The sequence below is a fragment of the Lepidochelys kempii genome, chromosome 1 (assembly GCF_965140265.1).
Source record: "Lepidochelys kempii isolate rLepKem1 chromosome 1, rLepKem1.hap2, whole genome shotgun sequence".
NCBI classification, from domain to species: Eukaryota; Metazoa; Chordata; order Testudines; family Cheloniidae; genus Lepidochelys; species Lepidochelys kempii.
The window spans coordinates 263607743-263622538 of NC_133256.1; the positions used below are offsets into that span (position 1 = coordinate 263607743).

The following is a 14796-nucleotide window of genomic DNA, read 5'->3' on the forward strand; positions in this document are numbered from 1 at the left end:
GGGTAGATGCAGAAATTATGACTAAAGTGCATTTAAACCAGGCATGGCAGGGGGAGCTTGTGAACAGGTCTGCCCTAGACAATGGAACCGGTTTGCTTTTCTGGCTCGCCTTGTCATCAAGCAGAGACAATGCAAGTCCACTGACAGATCAGGTAAATATGATGCCCACAGGTGAGGTAGGAGACAGCACAGGGTGGCCCATGGTGCAGGCAGAACACACAGATGCTTGTTTTTAAAAGAGACATTTAATATTTTAATAACCTTTCAAATTTAATACAATACTGATAAAAGGTGCCCCAGTGACAGCCCTTCAGAACAAACTGTTTATTCACAGATCAAGGGATGCTGCACAGCAGGTCCGGCCCCCCCACCTCCATGTGCCTGCCCTGTCCTGCAGAGCCCCACCCCAGAGCTGGAAGGGTGAGTTCAATCTCCATGACTTCTGGGCAGAGACTGACAATCAGGAGGCCACTTAGGATCAGCTGGGGAGCTGGCCCAGGGAGGAGGGGACCTGTGGCTCACAAGCAAGAGGCTATGAAGGGGGGAGTGTTGGGGAAGGTGAGGGACTGTCCCAAGGCTCAGACACGCTGGGCAAGGGCTGTACTTGAACCAGACACTGGCCATGCAGCTCAGGGCAGAGCGAGGGCGAGCTCCTCTCAGACATTCTCTCCTGGGGCCCCATCCACACCACTGCTCCGGGCTCCCTCTGAATTGGGAGGGCATTGGGGGAACCCGTACAGCCCGACACTGTCGTATCCCCACCCACTGTAGCCTGCCCCTGGGTCTGCCCCACCCTCCGACTATGGCTCCCTTGGCATTATTTTTGCTCTGCTTAAAAAACCCTCGTGAGATGTTAGCTAAAAAATATCTCCCTGACATATTTCAAAGCATCATCTTCGTCATCCTCCACGTCTGTCCTGCTAGCACAGCCCAAAGCATCTGGCTGAGCATGGGGCTCGGGGCCTGGCCTGGGCGTGCTGGCCCCGCCACTGCTTGCTGGACTCCACTGAGGCTCCGTCGGCATTTGCTGGCCTTCCTGCTCCCCTTCGGTTTCAGATGGAATGCTCCCCTCTATTTCCTTGTATTTACAGTTCTGGCACAGAAACACGTCCATGAAGCAAGAGGAAGAAACACCCATCCCCACTGGCACCAGGCCCCCAGTCAGCGGAAGGCTGATCAACAGCTGCTGCATCCCACCCCACTTAACACCGGCTTAATCCGGGCAGCGAAGAACACTGCTCTTCACCATTGAAGCTGTAGGGGAATTTTGGACAAAGTTACCCAAGCTACAGTTTGGTGAGGACGTTGCAGTTAACATGTGTGCACCTTCACAGAGTGTCACGGGGTCTTTAGTGCTCATGGGGAGGAGGGGGGTTAATCTCCTGAGGAATAACGGATTCTCCATTCAGGAACAACTAAGGGCCAGTCCTGCAATCACAGCCACGTGGGCTGACCCATCACTGAAGCCGATGCGAAAGCCAGGGTCTGCCTGCAGCGATCTAACTGCAGGATCAGGGCCACAGGAAGGGGGAGACTCCAGGCAGAGAGCCCGGGGAGCTGCCAACCTAACGAGAGAAAGCTGCTGAGGTGCCATTAACATAGTCTCCTGCAAGGGAGTGTGAATTCAGCACTGTAGCATTTACTCACCCAAGTGAGTGTCTGAGAAACTCCTGCATCCATCCCCCTGGCACACCAAACCCAGGTGGCATCTCCCAGCCCCCACAAGGCCGTGAAGGAAAGCACAGCACTTACTCTCAAGACACACAGCACCACCCCCACCCCCACACCCCGCCACAGGAAGCAGGACTGATTGGCTGGAGGCTCCCTCAGCCACAGCAAGGGTCACTGTGATGTAGGTGTTGGAGGGGGAAGAGGCAGACATGCTTAGGGGGGAGGGGGGAATTGCAGGACTCCAGAGAAATCTCCCCTCCCCTCAAAATAAATAATTATTGGGAATCATGCTAGTAAATCCCATTAACCAGGTGCCCTCTTTCTGCACCGCCTTCCTGCTGATTACAAGGGCGTCTGTGTAAAGAGGACTTCTCTCCTCACATTTATTTATAGGCATTCCTACGGCCCTCCTCACCACTGTCTGAGCATCTCAAATAGTAACCCTCACAATGCCCTGGCGAGGGGGTGGGGGGTACCATTATCCCCACTTACTGAGGGGTAAACCAAGGCACAGAGAGATTAAGTGGCTTGCCCCAGGTCATGCAGGAGTGTGTGACGGAGCATGAAATATCATGCAGACTTCCCAAGTCCCAAGCTTCAACCCCCAGGTCACCCATTCCCTCCTCCTGACTGACCCATTCACTGTTGTTGCTTACATCACAACACTTCCAGGGGGGCGTGATACAATGTTACACATGCCGGATCATGGCATCATTGAAATGGAAGTGGCTGGTTACAAAGGAGAAGGCTTCCATTTAGCCCCCCTACAGTGGCATTTCCCCAAGGGAAGTGGTGGAAGCAGGACATTTTAAATTAGCCTGGGCAAAAGCATCAGGACAGGGACATGTTAGGAAACTGCTGCATTGGCAGGAACATGGACCAGCAGGCCTCAGTGCTCACCTCAGCCAGGACCCCCAATGCTACATCCACCAGCTCCGCTTCGTTCATACAATAGACAGTCACGGTCCTGAGCAGGCCAAGAGAAGATCAGAAGAGAAAACAAAAGCAGGAATCAGATGGGGAACACTGTCATGGGCAGAAATGTGAATGCTGCCCCCATGGAAACACAATCAGCATAGGAAACATTAGAGGAATGTACTCGTGAAGGAATTCTGCACCACTGCACAATGCAGAATTTGCACAGAAATTAATGGTTTGGGAACAAAATTTCCTTTTCCCCTGACAGAAATGGGCTGCAGAGCTGCTGGATGCCACTAAGGGCGTGCTGGAGCTGGCAGAGCTTGGCTCGCAAATAGAAGACACTGCAGGGGGTGAGGGGGAGAGAGCTGGAGGGTTCCTTGCAGCTGCAGTTCCAGGGGGTGAGGGGGAGAGAGCTGGAGGGTTCCTTGCAGCTGCAGTTCCCCGCATGTCCTGAATAGGACAGAGCATGCAGGAAACTCCATACAAGCCCAGGACCCAGCATCATGCTGTTTTTCCTTCTCGATTCCTGGGCTCTGTGGGGGACGGGGTGCGGGTGTCTGGGCTGGGCTCTGGGGGGAGGGAGTGTGGGTGTCTGGCCCCCCTGCTGGGCTCTCCAGACAGGGGACAGACAAACAGAAACTGAGTTGTTGTAGGGGTTTCCTTAACTCCCTACTCCTGGAGACATTTTTTTGTGTCTGTATTGTTACAGACAGAGTTGCTGATAGGTATTTTGAAATAAATTATCAAAATAATTGAAACTGACATGATTGCATAGTGTTATTTTGACAAATAAAATATGCAGAATTTTAAAATATTGTGTGCAGAATTTTTAATTTTTGGGGATAGAATTCCCCCAGGACTAAGGAATGCCTGCATAGGAAGTCATTGTAATGTTTGCCTTTGTTTCTGCAAATTCCTGTTTTTCAATAGCAGGAAGTCAGAAGCTGGAGCCTGATTGTCCTCTCACACCACTTTTACACCAGTATAAATCTGATGATTTGAGTGGAGTTATTCCTGATGTACATCAGCTCAGAGCAGAAATCAGAACCCTTTTGGAACATTCCTTTCTGTATATTTCAATAACCATCATAATCCCTTACACTTCTAAACACAACAGTTATCCCTGCAGGATTGCAAAGCACGGTGCTGGCTGGGGGAACAGGGCTCATGTACAAATCCAGCAGCAGGGATCGAGTACCAGGAATGCTGCACAAGAGGGAGTGTAGGGAGGGAAGTGAAGAATAACATAGCTCAGAGAGAAGGTAAATACCCAACAAGGGATTCAACCATGGCTCCAGCTTTTGTGAAGAGCGTAATAAGATCTACGCAAACAGCTCTGTGTTTTCCATCTCTCCTGAGAGACAGCAGCTCTGCCAGCACAGTGCTCCCTGCAGCTCTGACACAGCGAAGAACACCCTGACTGAGCCTCCAACCCCACTTTTGTGTGATACCCTCGCTTCTCCTTGGAGGTTTCCTAGCCAACCGGTGACCAGGCCCAATGGTGCTTTGCACATGGGAGCCAATGCAACTGCAGCCCCAGGTGGCACAGCTGCACAAAGCGCTTACCTTGCCACAGCTGGCTTCTTCGCCCTCTTGAGTCTCACTGCTGACCTAGTCTTTCTTGGCTCCACCTCCCGCACGGCCATCCATGGTGGGAGGACTCTCTTCTTTGCCTTCCACACAGCACTTTCCATCTCTTTGCATTTAAAAAAAGGAACTGACACACAGTCAAGACTCAGCCATTCACACAGTTCAGCATTCACCAATGTGCCTGATTGTCTGGTACTGTCCTATGCACAGTCCCCCCGCAAACAGAAGCATTTATTAATCCACAGCTAATGCATCAAGGAATGTGCACAGGTCCCAGTTAATGTCTTAAAGGGACACTGCCAGAATAAATATATATTTCAAATAGGGCTGTCGATTAATCACAGTTAACTTACATGATTAACTCAAAAAAATTAACTGCAATTAAAAAAATTAACTGCGATCAATCGTACTGTTAAACAATAGAATACTAATTGAAATTTATTAAATATTTTTGAATGTTTTGCTACATTTTCCAATATATTGATTTCTATTACAACACAGAATACAAAGTGTATGTGCTCACTTTATATTATTTTTTATTGCAAATACTTGCACCGTAAAAATGATAAACAAAAGAAATAATATATTTTTCAATTCACCTCATACAAGTACTGTAGTGCAATCTATCGTGAGAGTTTAACTTACAAATGTAGATTTTTTGTCTCATAACTGCACTCAAAAACAAAACAATGTAAAACTTTAGAGCCTACAAGTCCACTCAGTCCTACTTTTTGTTCAGCCAATTGCTAAGACAAACAAGTTTGTTTACATTTACGGGAGATACTGCTGCCTGCTTCTTATTTACAATGTCACCTGAAAGTGAGAACAGGCATTCGCATGGCACTTTTGTAGCTGATGTTGCAAGATATTTACGTGCCGGATATGCTAAACATTCATATGCCCCTTCATGCTTCAGCCACCATTCCAGAGGACATACTTCTGTGCTGATGATGCTCATTAAAAAAATAATGCATTAAATTTGTGACTGAACTCCTTGGGGGAAAATTATATTTCTCTTGTTCTGTTTTACCTGCATTCTGTCATATATTTCATGTTATAGCAGCCTCAGATGATGACCCAGCACATGTTCGTTTTAAGAACACTTTCACTGCAGATTTGACAAAATACAAAGAAGGTACCAATGTGAGATTTCTAAGGATAGCTACAGCACTCAACCCAAGGTTTAAGAATCTGAAGTGCCTTCCAAAATCTGAGAAGGATGAGGTGAGCATGCTTTCAGATGTCTTAAAAGAGCAACACTACAATGCAGAAACTACAGAACCCGAACCACCAAAAAAGAAAATCAACTTCTGCCCGTGGCATCAGACTCAGATAATGAAAATGAACATGCATCGGTCCGCTCTGCTTTGGATCATTATCAAGCAGAACCCATCATCAGCATGGATGCATGTCCTCTGCAATGGTGGTTGAAGCATGAAGGGACATAAAAATCTTTAGTGCATCTAGCACGTAAATATCTTGCGATACCGGCTACAACAGTGCCACGTTCTCACTTTCAGGTGACATTGTAAACAAGACATATGCAGCATTATCTCCTGCAAATTGTAACCAAACTTGTTTGAGCGATTGGCTCAATAGGACTGAGTGGACTTGTAGGCTCTAAAGTTTTATATTGTTTTATTTTTGAATGCAGGTTTTTTTGTACATAATTCGACATTTGTAAGTTCAACTTTCATTATAAAGAGATTGCACTACAGTACTTGTATTAAGTGAATTAAAATATAATTTTTTTTACAGTGCAAATATTTGTAATAAAAAAATAAATATAAAGTGAGCACTGTACACTTTGTATTCAGTGTTGTACAGGAACTCCTCACTTAACGTTGTCCCAGTTAACGTTGTTATGTTGCTGATCAATGAGAGAACATGCTTGTTTAAAGTTGCGCAATACTCCCTTATAACGTTCTTTGACAGCTGCCTGCTTTGTCCACTGCTTGTAGGATTCTCTGGAAGAGCAGCCCCTCCTCGTGGGGATTAGAACGAGGGAAGGCTGGCAGTTTCCCCCCTCAGCTCCCCTAAATTCCCTGTAAGGTATGTGGCTCGGCAGCTGCCCAGCAGCAGTTCAGCTGTCCCCCACCCCCGCCGTGCTGCTCCTGCTCTACCCTCTGCCTTGGAGCTGCTCTCTGGACCTTCCTGCTTGCTGGGGGAGGGGTGCTGATATCAGGGTGTCCCCCTGTTCCTGTGCCCCCCTCAAGCAGAGGACGGGGAGGGCTCAGGGACAGAAAGGAGGGAGCTTGCTGGAAGCTATTGCTTCCTGTCTGAACTGGCTGATCTGCTTAAAAAGGCAACGTACTTGAAGTGGCGTTAGCACTCTTAAAGGAGCAATGCACGTCTCTCTCTCTCATGCACGCACCCCCCAGCACTTTGGAAATAAAGCACCTGTGCAGCCATGCATGTGCTGTCAGGAGGAGGGCGTGGTGCGCTCCAGCTGGATAGCGTGGGCTCATCCTCATGTTCAGTTTTTGCAGGGAAGTGTTTGCAGCTACTGCCCTGCATCTATTTTCTTTTCTCCCTCCTACCTCAGTCCATGCTGCCTTGTAGAGTATGAGGCTACATTAACAACAATGTGTTAACCCTTGAGGGCTCAGCCGAGGGCTAGTTCATCATTTAGCAGTAAGGCATTCCCTGGGAAATATCCCACCCTCTGACTTCACCACCTCAACCAAGCTTTACAATCATTCATTGCTGTGAACAGTATTAAACTGTCTGTTTAAAATTGTTTAAAACGTATATTGTATATGTATATAATGTCTTTTGTCAGAGAAAAAAAAATTCCCTGGAACCTAACCTCCCCATTGGATATTGGATTCGCTTAACATCGTTTCGCATAAAAAGTCGCATTTGTCAGGAACATAACTACAACCTTAAGTGAGGAGTTACTGTAATTGAAATCAATATATTGAAAATGTAGAAAACATCCAAAATATTTAAATAAATGGTATTTCTATTATTAACAGTGGGTTAATTTTTTTAATTTCAAACAAACTTGGCTTCTCTCACCACCTAGGACTGAAAGCATTTTTAGAAGATCTGATTTACGTTTAGCTGTTGCCAGTTACTTATTGCAGTTTCCCTCATCTTGACCAGAAGAATTGGTGTTTAACTGTGCATAAAGAGCAACTAATTTCTAGGGCTCTACCAAATTCACGGTCCATTTTGGTCAATTTCATGGTCAGAAGATTTTAAAAATCGTAAATGTCATGGTTTCAGATATTTAAATCAGAAGCTTCATGGTGTAGGGATCACGGGGGTCCCGACCCAAATGGAGGTCGTGGCAGGGTCTCAAGGCTATTGTTGGGTGTGTGTGTGGGGTGGGGGGGTCACAGTATTGCCACCCTCACTGCTGTGCTGCTGCTAGCAGTGACACTGCCTTCAGAGCTGGGCTCCCAATGAGCAGCCATGGAGGTACCTGCAGCTTGGGGAGGTTTCCGGACATGGGTCTGACCGGTCCCTGGAAGCGGCCCCTGCAGGGGAAGAGGAAGTCCTGTCACTCACAGCTGTCCAGATCTAGCATCTGGAGACCAGTGTACAGTAAGTGCCCACAGCCCTGCCCCTCCCTCATAAACTAGCTAAATTTCATGGGTGAGATCCGATTTCATGGTCTGTGATGCGTGAATTTGGTAGGGCCCTACTAATTGCTCCTCACCCCGTCACTTAACCAGACAGGTGAAGTGATGAGCCCCAGGCCATGAACCTAATCAGGATCAGAAGCTCCTAAATGCGATTTTTGCACTCAGACCACATTGCCTCCCCTCATCAGATTTTTCTGGTCCCTGGGCACTAATCAATTGTGGCTGTGATTAGGCTCACAACTCTTCCAAGAGAAGATTTATATCCTCTCCCCCGCAAAAATGTTTTCATTCAAAATAATTTCATGAAATACTTTTGTTCACATAAGGGCTTGTTAAAGATGGATTGCTTTACAGGTGTACACATTACTACAGGGAGGAATAAACTAACCGAAACCTGGCCTACACGGGGGGTGGGGGGAGTTAAGAACCTTATGAGAACAAGGCTTTGGATTCACCTACACCAGCGTTCAGCATGCGTTCCTTATACACCCAACAGAGGATGCACCTGTGCCTGGAGTACAAACCCTCCCGCAGCAGGCTGTGCCCCACCCTCTTGGCAAAACCTCCACCAAAGCCTGTTTTAAAAAGTCTGGAATTCAACAGAGCACGGAGCTGGCTCCTGCTCCCTGCTTTTGTGCCTCGTTTCTGTCTCTTCACTGGGCCCCTGGTTCTGCAAGCAGGCCCCTGGGGTTCCTTGCCCTGTGGTTGTCAGGCCTGGGGATGCTGGACAGAGGAGCAGCGGGCTCAAGGAGATGTTCTGCTTGGACTCTGCTGCTACCGCCCGGCCCCCAATGAGCTCTTCACGCTGGCGGCCTCCGGAGCCTCAAACGGCAGCAGGGATACGGGCAAGGTGCCTAAAAAGCTGGAATCTGGGCAACAGCTTTTGCTCGAAGCCTCGCCTGGGCTAGGGAAACGGACACCACTCCCCCCCCCTCGTTAAAGCGCGGCTCTCACCAGACCTGCCCGAGCTCAGCTCTAGCCTCGCGGAGCCAGGTAAGGAGCGACCTTTCCGTAACGCGGCCCGGACGAAGAGCTGCGAGGATCGGACTGTGCTCGGAAACGTCTCACTGCGGAAAACACCCAGCAAAACCCACCAGCATCAGAGAGAGAGACACGGGGAGGGGGGGGCGCTGAAAGCTGGCAAATGGGCATCACCAGACAGGCTGCCTTGCCCCGTCCCTTTTGCCCCCACAGCTCTGGTGCTGGGAGACAAGCGGCTCCCTGCAGGAACTGACACACCTCCCCGGCACGTCTCCGGACTCGTCCTGCCTCCCTCGCACCCGCTTACCCCCAGGAAGGGCCTCAGGCCAGCGGCGAGCAAAGGGCTGAGCCCCCCGGCGCCCACGCCTCCTCTCGTGACGCGGAGCGGGCCCCGGGCTCCGCCTCGCCCTCTCCCCATTGGAGGGCGACTGGAAAACACGAAGGCGTAAGGGGGCGGGGCAATCGCAACGGCCCCCCCCGGGAAATGGGGCGGGGGCGGCGGCAGATCGGCCCTGCCCCGCCGCGCTCTGTGGGGGGAGGGGATCCGCGCTGCCGCGCTGCCCACTCCAGGGGCCTCCAGCCTCGTGCCCGAGCCCGGGACCGAGCGGAGCAGACCCCGCCCCTCCCGCTCTGGGGCGAGCGCTGCGCCCGGGTGGCGAGGGTGCCGCAGCCACCCGCCAGGCGCGGGACGGGCTTCTCCAGCCCTGAGGGCTGGCTGTGTTCTGGTTTAGGCTGGGCCCTCTCCACGGCCCAGGCTGCTGCCGAGAGACGCTTTCCTGACGTGAAAAGAACAGGAGGGCTTGTGGCACTTTAGAGTCTAACACATTTATTTGAGCATAAGCTTTCCTGAGGTACCGCTCACTTCATCGGATGCGTACTGTGGAGAGATTTTATGTACACGGAGAACATGAAACAATGGGCTGTAGCTCACGACAGCTCATGCTCAAATACATTGGTTAGTCTCTAAGGTGCCACAAGTACTCCTTTTCTTTTTGCGAATACAGACTAACACGGCTGCTGCTCTGAAACCTGTCAGAGTTAAAAGTGGCAATTCCTCAACCAAAAAAAATTTTTTAAAAAGTTCAGTGAGAAACAGCTGAACTGGAATTAACTTACAAACTGGACACCATCAAATTAGGCCAGAATAAAGACTGGGAGTGGCTAGGTCACTACAAAAAGTAATTTTCCCTCTGTTGATACTCACACCTTCTTGTCAACTGTTGAGAATAGGCCACTACCACCTTGATTGAATTGGCCTCATTAGCACTGACCGTCCCTCCCCCCCACTTGATAAGGCAACTCCCATCTTTTCATGTGCTGTAATAATATACTGCTTCCTGTTATTTTTCACTCCATGCATCTGATGAAGTGGATTCTAGCTCACGAAAGCTTATGACCAAATAAATGTGTTAGTCTCTAAGGTGCCACAAGGACTCCTTGTTGTAGTTGTTGTTTTTAAAAAGTGACACTTCTGGTCCTTCCCCTTTACAGCTAGGAAACAGCACGGTCCCCCCCACACCCGACAAGGGAATTCGGTTATCTCCCTATCGCAAAATCTGGATCTTCCTGGAAGTCAGCACAGCCTGGAACTGTTTGTTAGTTCGGGTTCCCTCTGCTGGCAGACTGCACAGCAGCAGTGTTAATGTTAAGTCAATTATGAACTTAGTACTGTAGTGCTTTAAACTTGTGATTACAGGGTGGGGATTTTAGACTATACAGATGCCAGAATGACTTCTTCTGCCAAGAGTGAAGCAGTTTTTAAAAGGGTCCCATTGTAGCCTTAGACTGCATGACAGGACTCATTTAATCCATTAACATTCATAATTTTAAAAAATGGTCACTATCCCAGAAAAAAATAGATGCTTTATGATTTCCGCTCTGTACATTTCACAGAAAAAAATGCCTCCTCAACAACAATCTAATTTGTGTGAAATATTTGTGCATTACAGACAAGGCAACCCTCACCTTGCTTCTCTCTGGGGTAAAGGTTAGGGTATACATTTGAAAAGACCAGGGCTGTTTTTTGCCTTATTTTGAGCAACTTAACAAGTAATTGATTTTTTTTCCCTCCTTACTCCTTCTCCACCCCTGCCCCCATCTTGCCTGATTTCTCCCCTTATCCTTGCTGCACTTTAAGGGAGCACATTGATCACGGGTCGGATCCAGACCAACACACACAGCAATGGACTTTGATCATTCCCCCTTCATCTCTCTCGTGGCTGACCAAAATGTTCTGGTTCAGTTATCTTCACACAGCTGCAGTGAATGAGTGGATTTTATGCTACATTTCACTTGTGCACTATTCCCCAACTCCCAGAAGCTGGGCTGAAACATGTTCCCTAGAGATCCGCAAGGCTATGTAAGGGAAACAACAGTGATCAGAAGATTAACAAAGGGAAGAAGTAAAAGCTGGAGAACCTGGCTTCTATATACTACTACTCCACTGTTTGTTAGCTTTGCCTGCATTACAGAAACTTAATGTGTTACAGTTTTCTGCCTCTCCTCTTCTACCTCCTCCCCCCCCCCCAGCGTCTAACCAACGGAGTGCAGATAGCAATATCTGTTAAAATGTAGGTGTCTTGAAATTTAGCCACCAATGCCATGAGATGGTGTGCCTCAGTTTCCCCTTCCACACAGCAGTGTAGGCCTGTTATGCTTTTGCTGCTATGCCAAGCTTCCAGCTTGTTTACAGGTGTAAGCTGGAAAGCAACATGCTGGTGGGACTGTCTTGTCACCATCCCTAGCATGTACAAAAAATTTTTTTCCAAAAATTAGGTATGTCACACATCTTGAAAGGGTTTACCATTAGTATTAACTCCTTTGTCTTGACCCATCGGTGGAGTAGCCAAAGACACAAGATAACCAGCAAAGCAATGACAGACAGGCTGTGTTTACACAGTTTAGCTTGTGTCATAAATAAAGATAAGGGTAGCATAAAATCCCTCCTTGAAGCTGTACTGAATTGCTTTATCTGTAAGGGGTTAAGAAGCTCGAATAATCTGGTTGGCACCTGACCAAAAGGACCAATAAGGAAAGATGATACTTTCTAATGGGGGTTGGGGGGTGTTTGTTCCCTACAAAATGCTCCGAAACTCTTTAGCCCTTGCTAGAGAAAACCTAAAAGATGCTCAGGAAGAGCAAAAGGCCTGGTACGATAAACATGCCAGAGAGTGTTCCTTCAAAGTAGGGGACCAGGTAATGGTCTTGAAGGTGCTCCAGGCCCATAAGATGGAAGCGTTGTAGGAAAGGCCATTTACAGTCCAAGAGTGCCTGAGAGCTGTTAACTATCTAATAGCATCCCCTACCTCAAACCTAAAAGGTCAACTGGGTGGACTCTCCCCTCCAGGAGATCTGACCCCCAGTCTTCCCTTAAAACCTGATCCACAGGTGAGGGGTCTGGCATTTCAGATGCAGATCCTTCACCCTCCTGCTGGGGAAAAGCCTTCCAAGAAAAGGCGGGCAGACCCTCCTGTCCCCCCTCACCTTCCATCTGGACTTTCCTCTCTAGGTTCCCCACGAGGCACATACCCGTGTCCCCGAAGAGGAAAACTGTTCCTGATCCATCTGTGGGCTCTCAGCTAACAGCCCTGACCGACCCTTTACTGGCCAACAAAATCCCATCCCTTTCACTGAGGTTGGGTTTGCTTCCAGCTACAGACTCTTGGGGTCTGTTCCCACCACAGCGGTTGTCAGGACCCCAACTTCCATCTCTGGAATACATGTCTCTCTGTGTACCCCAGGGTAGGGCCTGTCCCCTGCTGATGTGCCACTTCCTGGCAGTCAGCAGCTGGGAAGGCCTCCCCATTACAAGGTGGATTATTCTCCCCACCCCCACCCAGGGAGATGATCACAGGACAGGAGCTGGCTTTATCCACCCCTGAGCCCCGGGGCTACAGGAACTGGCCTTGACCATCCCTGCCCACAATAGCCCATTTTCCACTGCTACAGAGTAATTAAAGAGACACTCTCCTACTTCTCCAGCAGCATGTGACTTCACCCTCCCCTCAGGCTTTCAGCACAAGATTCCTTCTTGCTACTAACAAACCCTGGGACAGATTCTGCCACATCAAAAAAGCCATTCCCCAGTAGAAACGGTGCAAAATTGTGTGCTACTGCTGCGACAATCAGTTCAGCCTGCAAATCACCAGTTTCCATGTGTACCTTAGCTAAAGGTGCAAGAATTTAGTAACCTCCCACCAATTCTAATTCCGCCATTTTTCCTGGTAACGAATCCTTCTCATGGATCAGGTCCCTCCTGACCCCAGCAGTTTTATAGAATATCAAGGTTGGAAGGAACCTCAGGAGGTCATCTAGTCCAACCCCCTGCTCAAAGCAGGACCAATACCCCACTAAATCATCCCAGCCAGGGCTTTGTCAAGCCTGACCTTAAATTTGTGCACCCTTATCCCTCCAACCTTGGAGCACTTTGCCATTAAGCTTAACAGCATGCATATGCTCACTGCTTGGCTGTGTAGAAGCAACCTTTACAAATCCTGGGTGGTAAGAGACAGTACCCTGGGATACCCCTGTGCTCTGAGAAGCAGCAGCTTCATGTGTTACTTGGTGCCCGTTCCCATTCAGCCCAGGACATTTATTCCTCAGGTGCTCAGTGGACTTACAATGAGAGCCCCTTACTGGGCTCCTCTGCTTGTACAGGAGACTTGGGACGAGTAACAGGGGGATGGGGAGGTGAACGCCCAGTCTCCTTTTTCCCCAGGGGTAAAACGGTGATTCTGTTCCCCCTCCCCCCCCCGCACCCCTCTGCCAGTGGTTTGTGTTTAATTGCAGCTTGCGCTTGCTCAAAAGAGTCTGCAAACCCAGCTAATTCACCCACTGCACCCACCTTTTTGTCCCACAAATACTGTTTTACATCACGGCACATATTCAGCAACTGTTCCTAAACAGCCAGATCACACATTTCTTCAAAGCTTGTAATGCCTTTTCGCCTCACCCACTTGTCTAACAAATCACTCATTTCATTTACACATTAGGCCACATTTAGTTAATCCAGATCCCCTTTTAAAACTCCTGAATTTTATCCTGTAGGTTTTAGGTGTAATCTGGAACTGTTTCAAAACCAGATCCTTAAATTTACCATAGTTTGAAGCAGCATCAATAGTTATCTTATTGAATATGTCTAGAGATCTCCCAGACAATTTTGCAACCAAAGTAGTCATTTTCTGATCTTCAGGAATTGCATGGAGAGTGCACAGTCTCTCAAAGGTGATGAAATACTTGGGAATAACACTGGATTCATCATATGATGAACATAACTGCTCCCATTTATGGATTTTGGGGGAAGTGGAGCCAGCTTCTGAAGGGTTGTCTCTTCCACTTCATTACAACCAGTTCATGCTTCTGGGTCTCAATTTGGGCTGGTCTCTGGGCCTCAATTTCTTTGTCTTTTAACTCCAGTGTTTGCTGGTGTGCAGCCCTTTTTTCATCAGCCGTCAGCTGCCTGAGTTCCAGGGCTAACCTCTGGGTTTCCCTGGCTCTTTCGTGAGCAGCTTTTTCTCTGGCAATCTGTGCACCGATCTCCATTTGTCTTAATTCCATCTGTCTTTTATGTTCATTTTCCTTCTCAATCATCTGCAACCTGTGCAGTTCTTGCTTCTTCTGAGCTTCACTCTCACTCATTGTTAATTTTCTGCCTCAATTTCCTTTATCTGAAATAAGCAAACAGAAAACAACAAACCAGTAACCACTTTGTTCTCCAGCCACCACACTTAAACCTCACATAAAATTATTACCAGTGTCTCAAAGCAATTAGCTGTGCACACATCCTGTTTGACTACGCCATTGTGACGGGTTCAGTCACAAAGACCCCTTTGGGACTGTCACCTGATGTGCTGAAATTACCTCTGAGCCCATTTTTAGAGGAATACGCACAGCTGTTTGCTCCCCTAGGCATTAATCACTTACTCTGGCTTTATTAATAAACAAAAATGTTATTAAGTATAAAAATTAGGATTTAAGTGGTTTCAAGTACTAACAGATAGAACAAAGTAAGTCACCAAGCAAAATAAAACAAAACACACAA

The 14796-nt window shown here is 48.1% G+C and overlaps 1 protein-coding gene across 4 annotated transcripts; it reads right to left on the minus strand.

Annotated features, from left to right (window-relative positions):
- Positions 1-226: 226 nt before the first annotated feature.
- On the minus strand, positions 227-9372 carry CYREN (cell cycle regulator of NHEJ). 4 transcript variants are annotated; one of them, XM_073327360.1, is made up of 5 exons: positions 9064-9372; positions 7613-7667; positions 4159-4288; positions 2572-2638; positions 227-1093 (listed from the first exon to the last, which is right to left on the minus strand). In XM_073327360.1, the coding sequence occupies exons 1-5, from the start codon at positions 9172-9174 to the stop codon at positions 854-856; spliced, it is 603 nt and encodes a 200-aa protein (XP_073183461.1). In that variant the 5' UTR covers positions 9175-9372; the 3' UTR covers positions 227-853. The 4 variants fall into 4 exon arrangements, with proteins under 4 accessions (XP_073183461.1, XP_073183460.1, XP_073183463.1 ...); XM_073327359.1 differs by having other exon boundaries at positions 4159-4309; XM_073327362.1 differs by lacking the exon at positions 9064-9372 and adding an exon at positions 8870-9057.
- Between the last annotated feature and the right edge of the window lie 5424 nt (positions 9373-14796).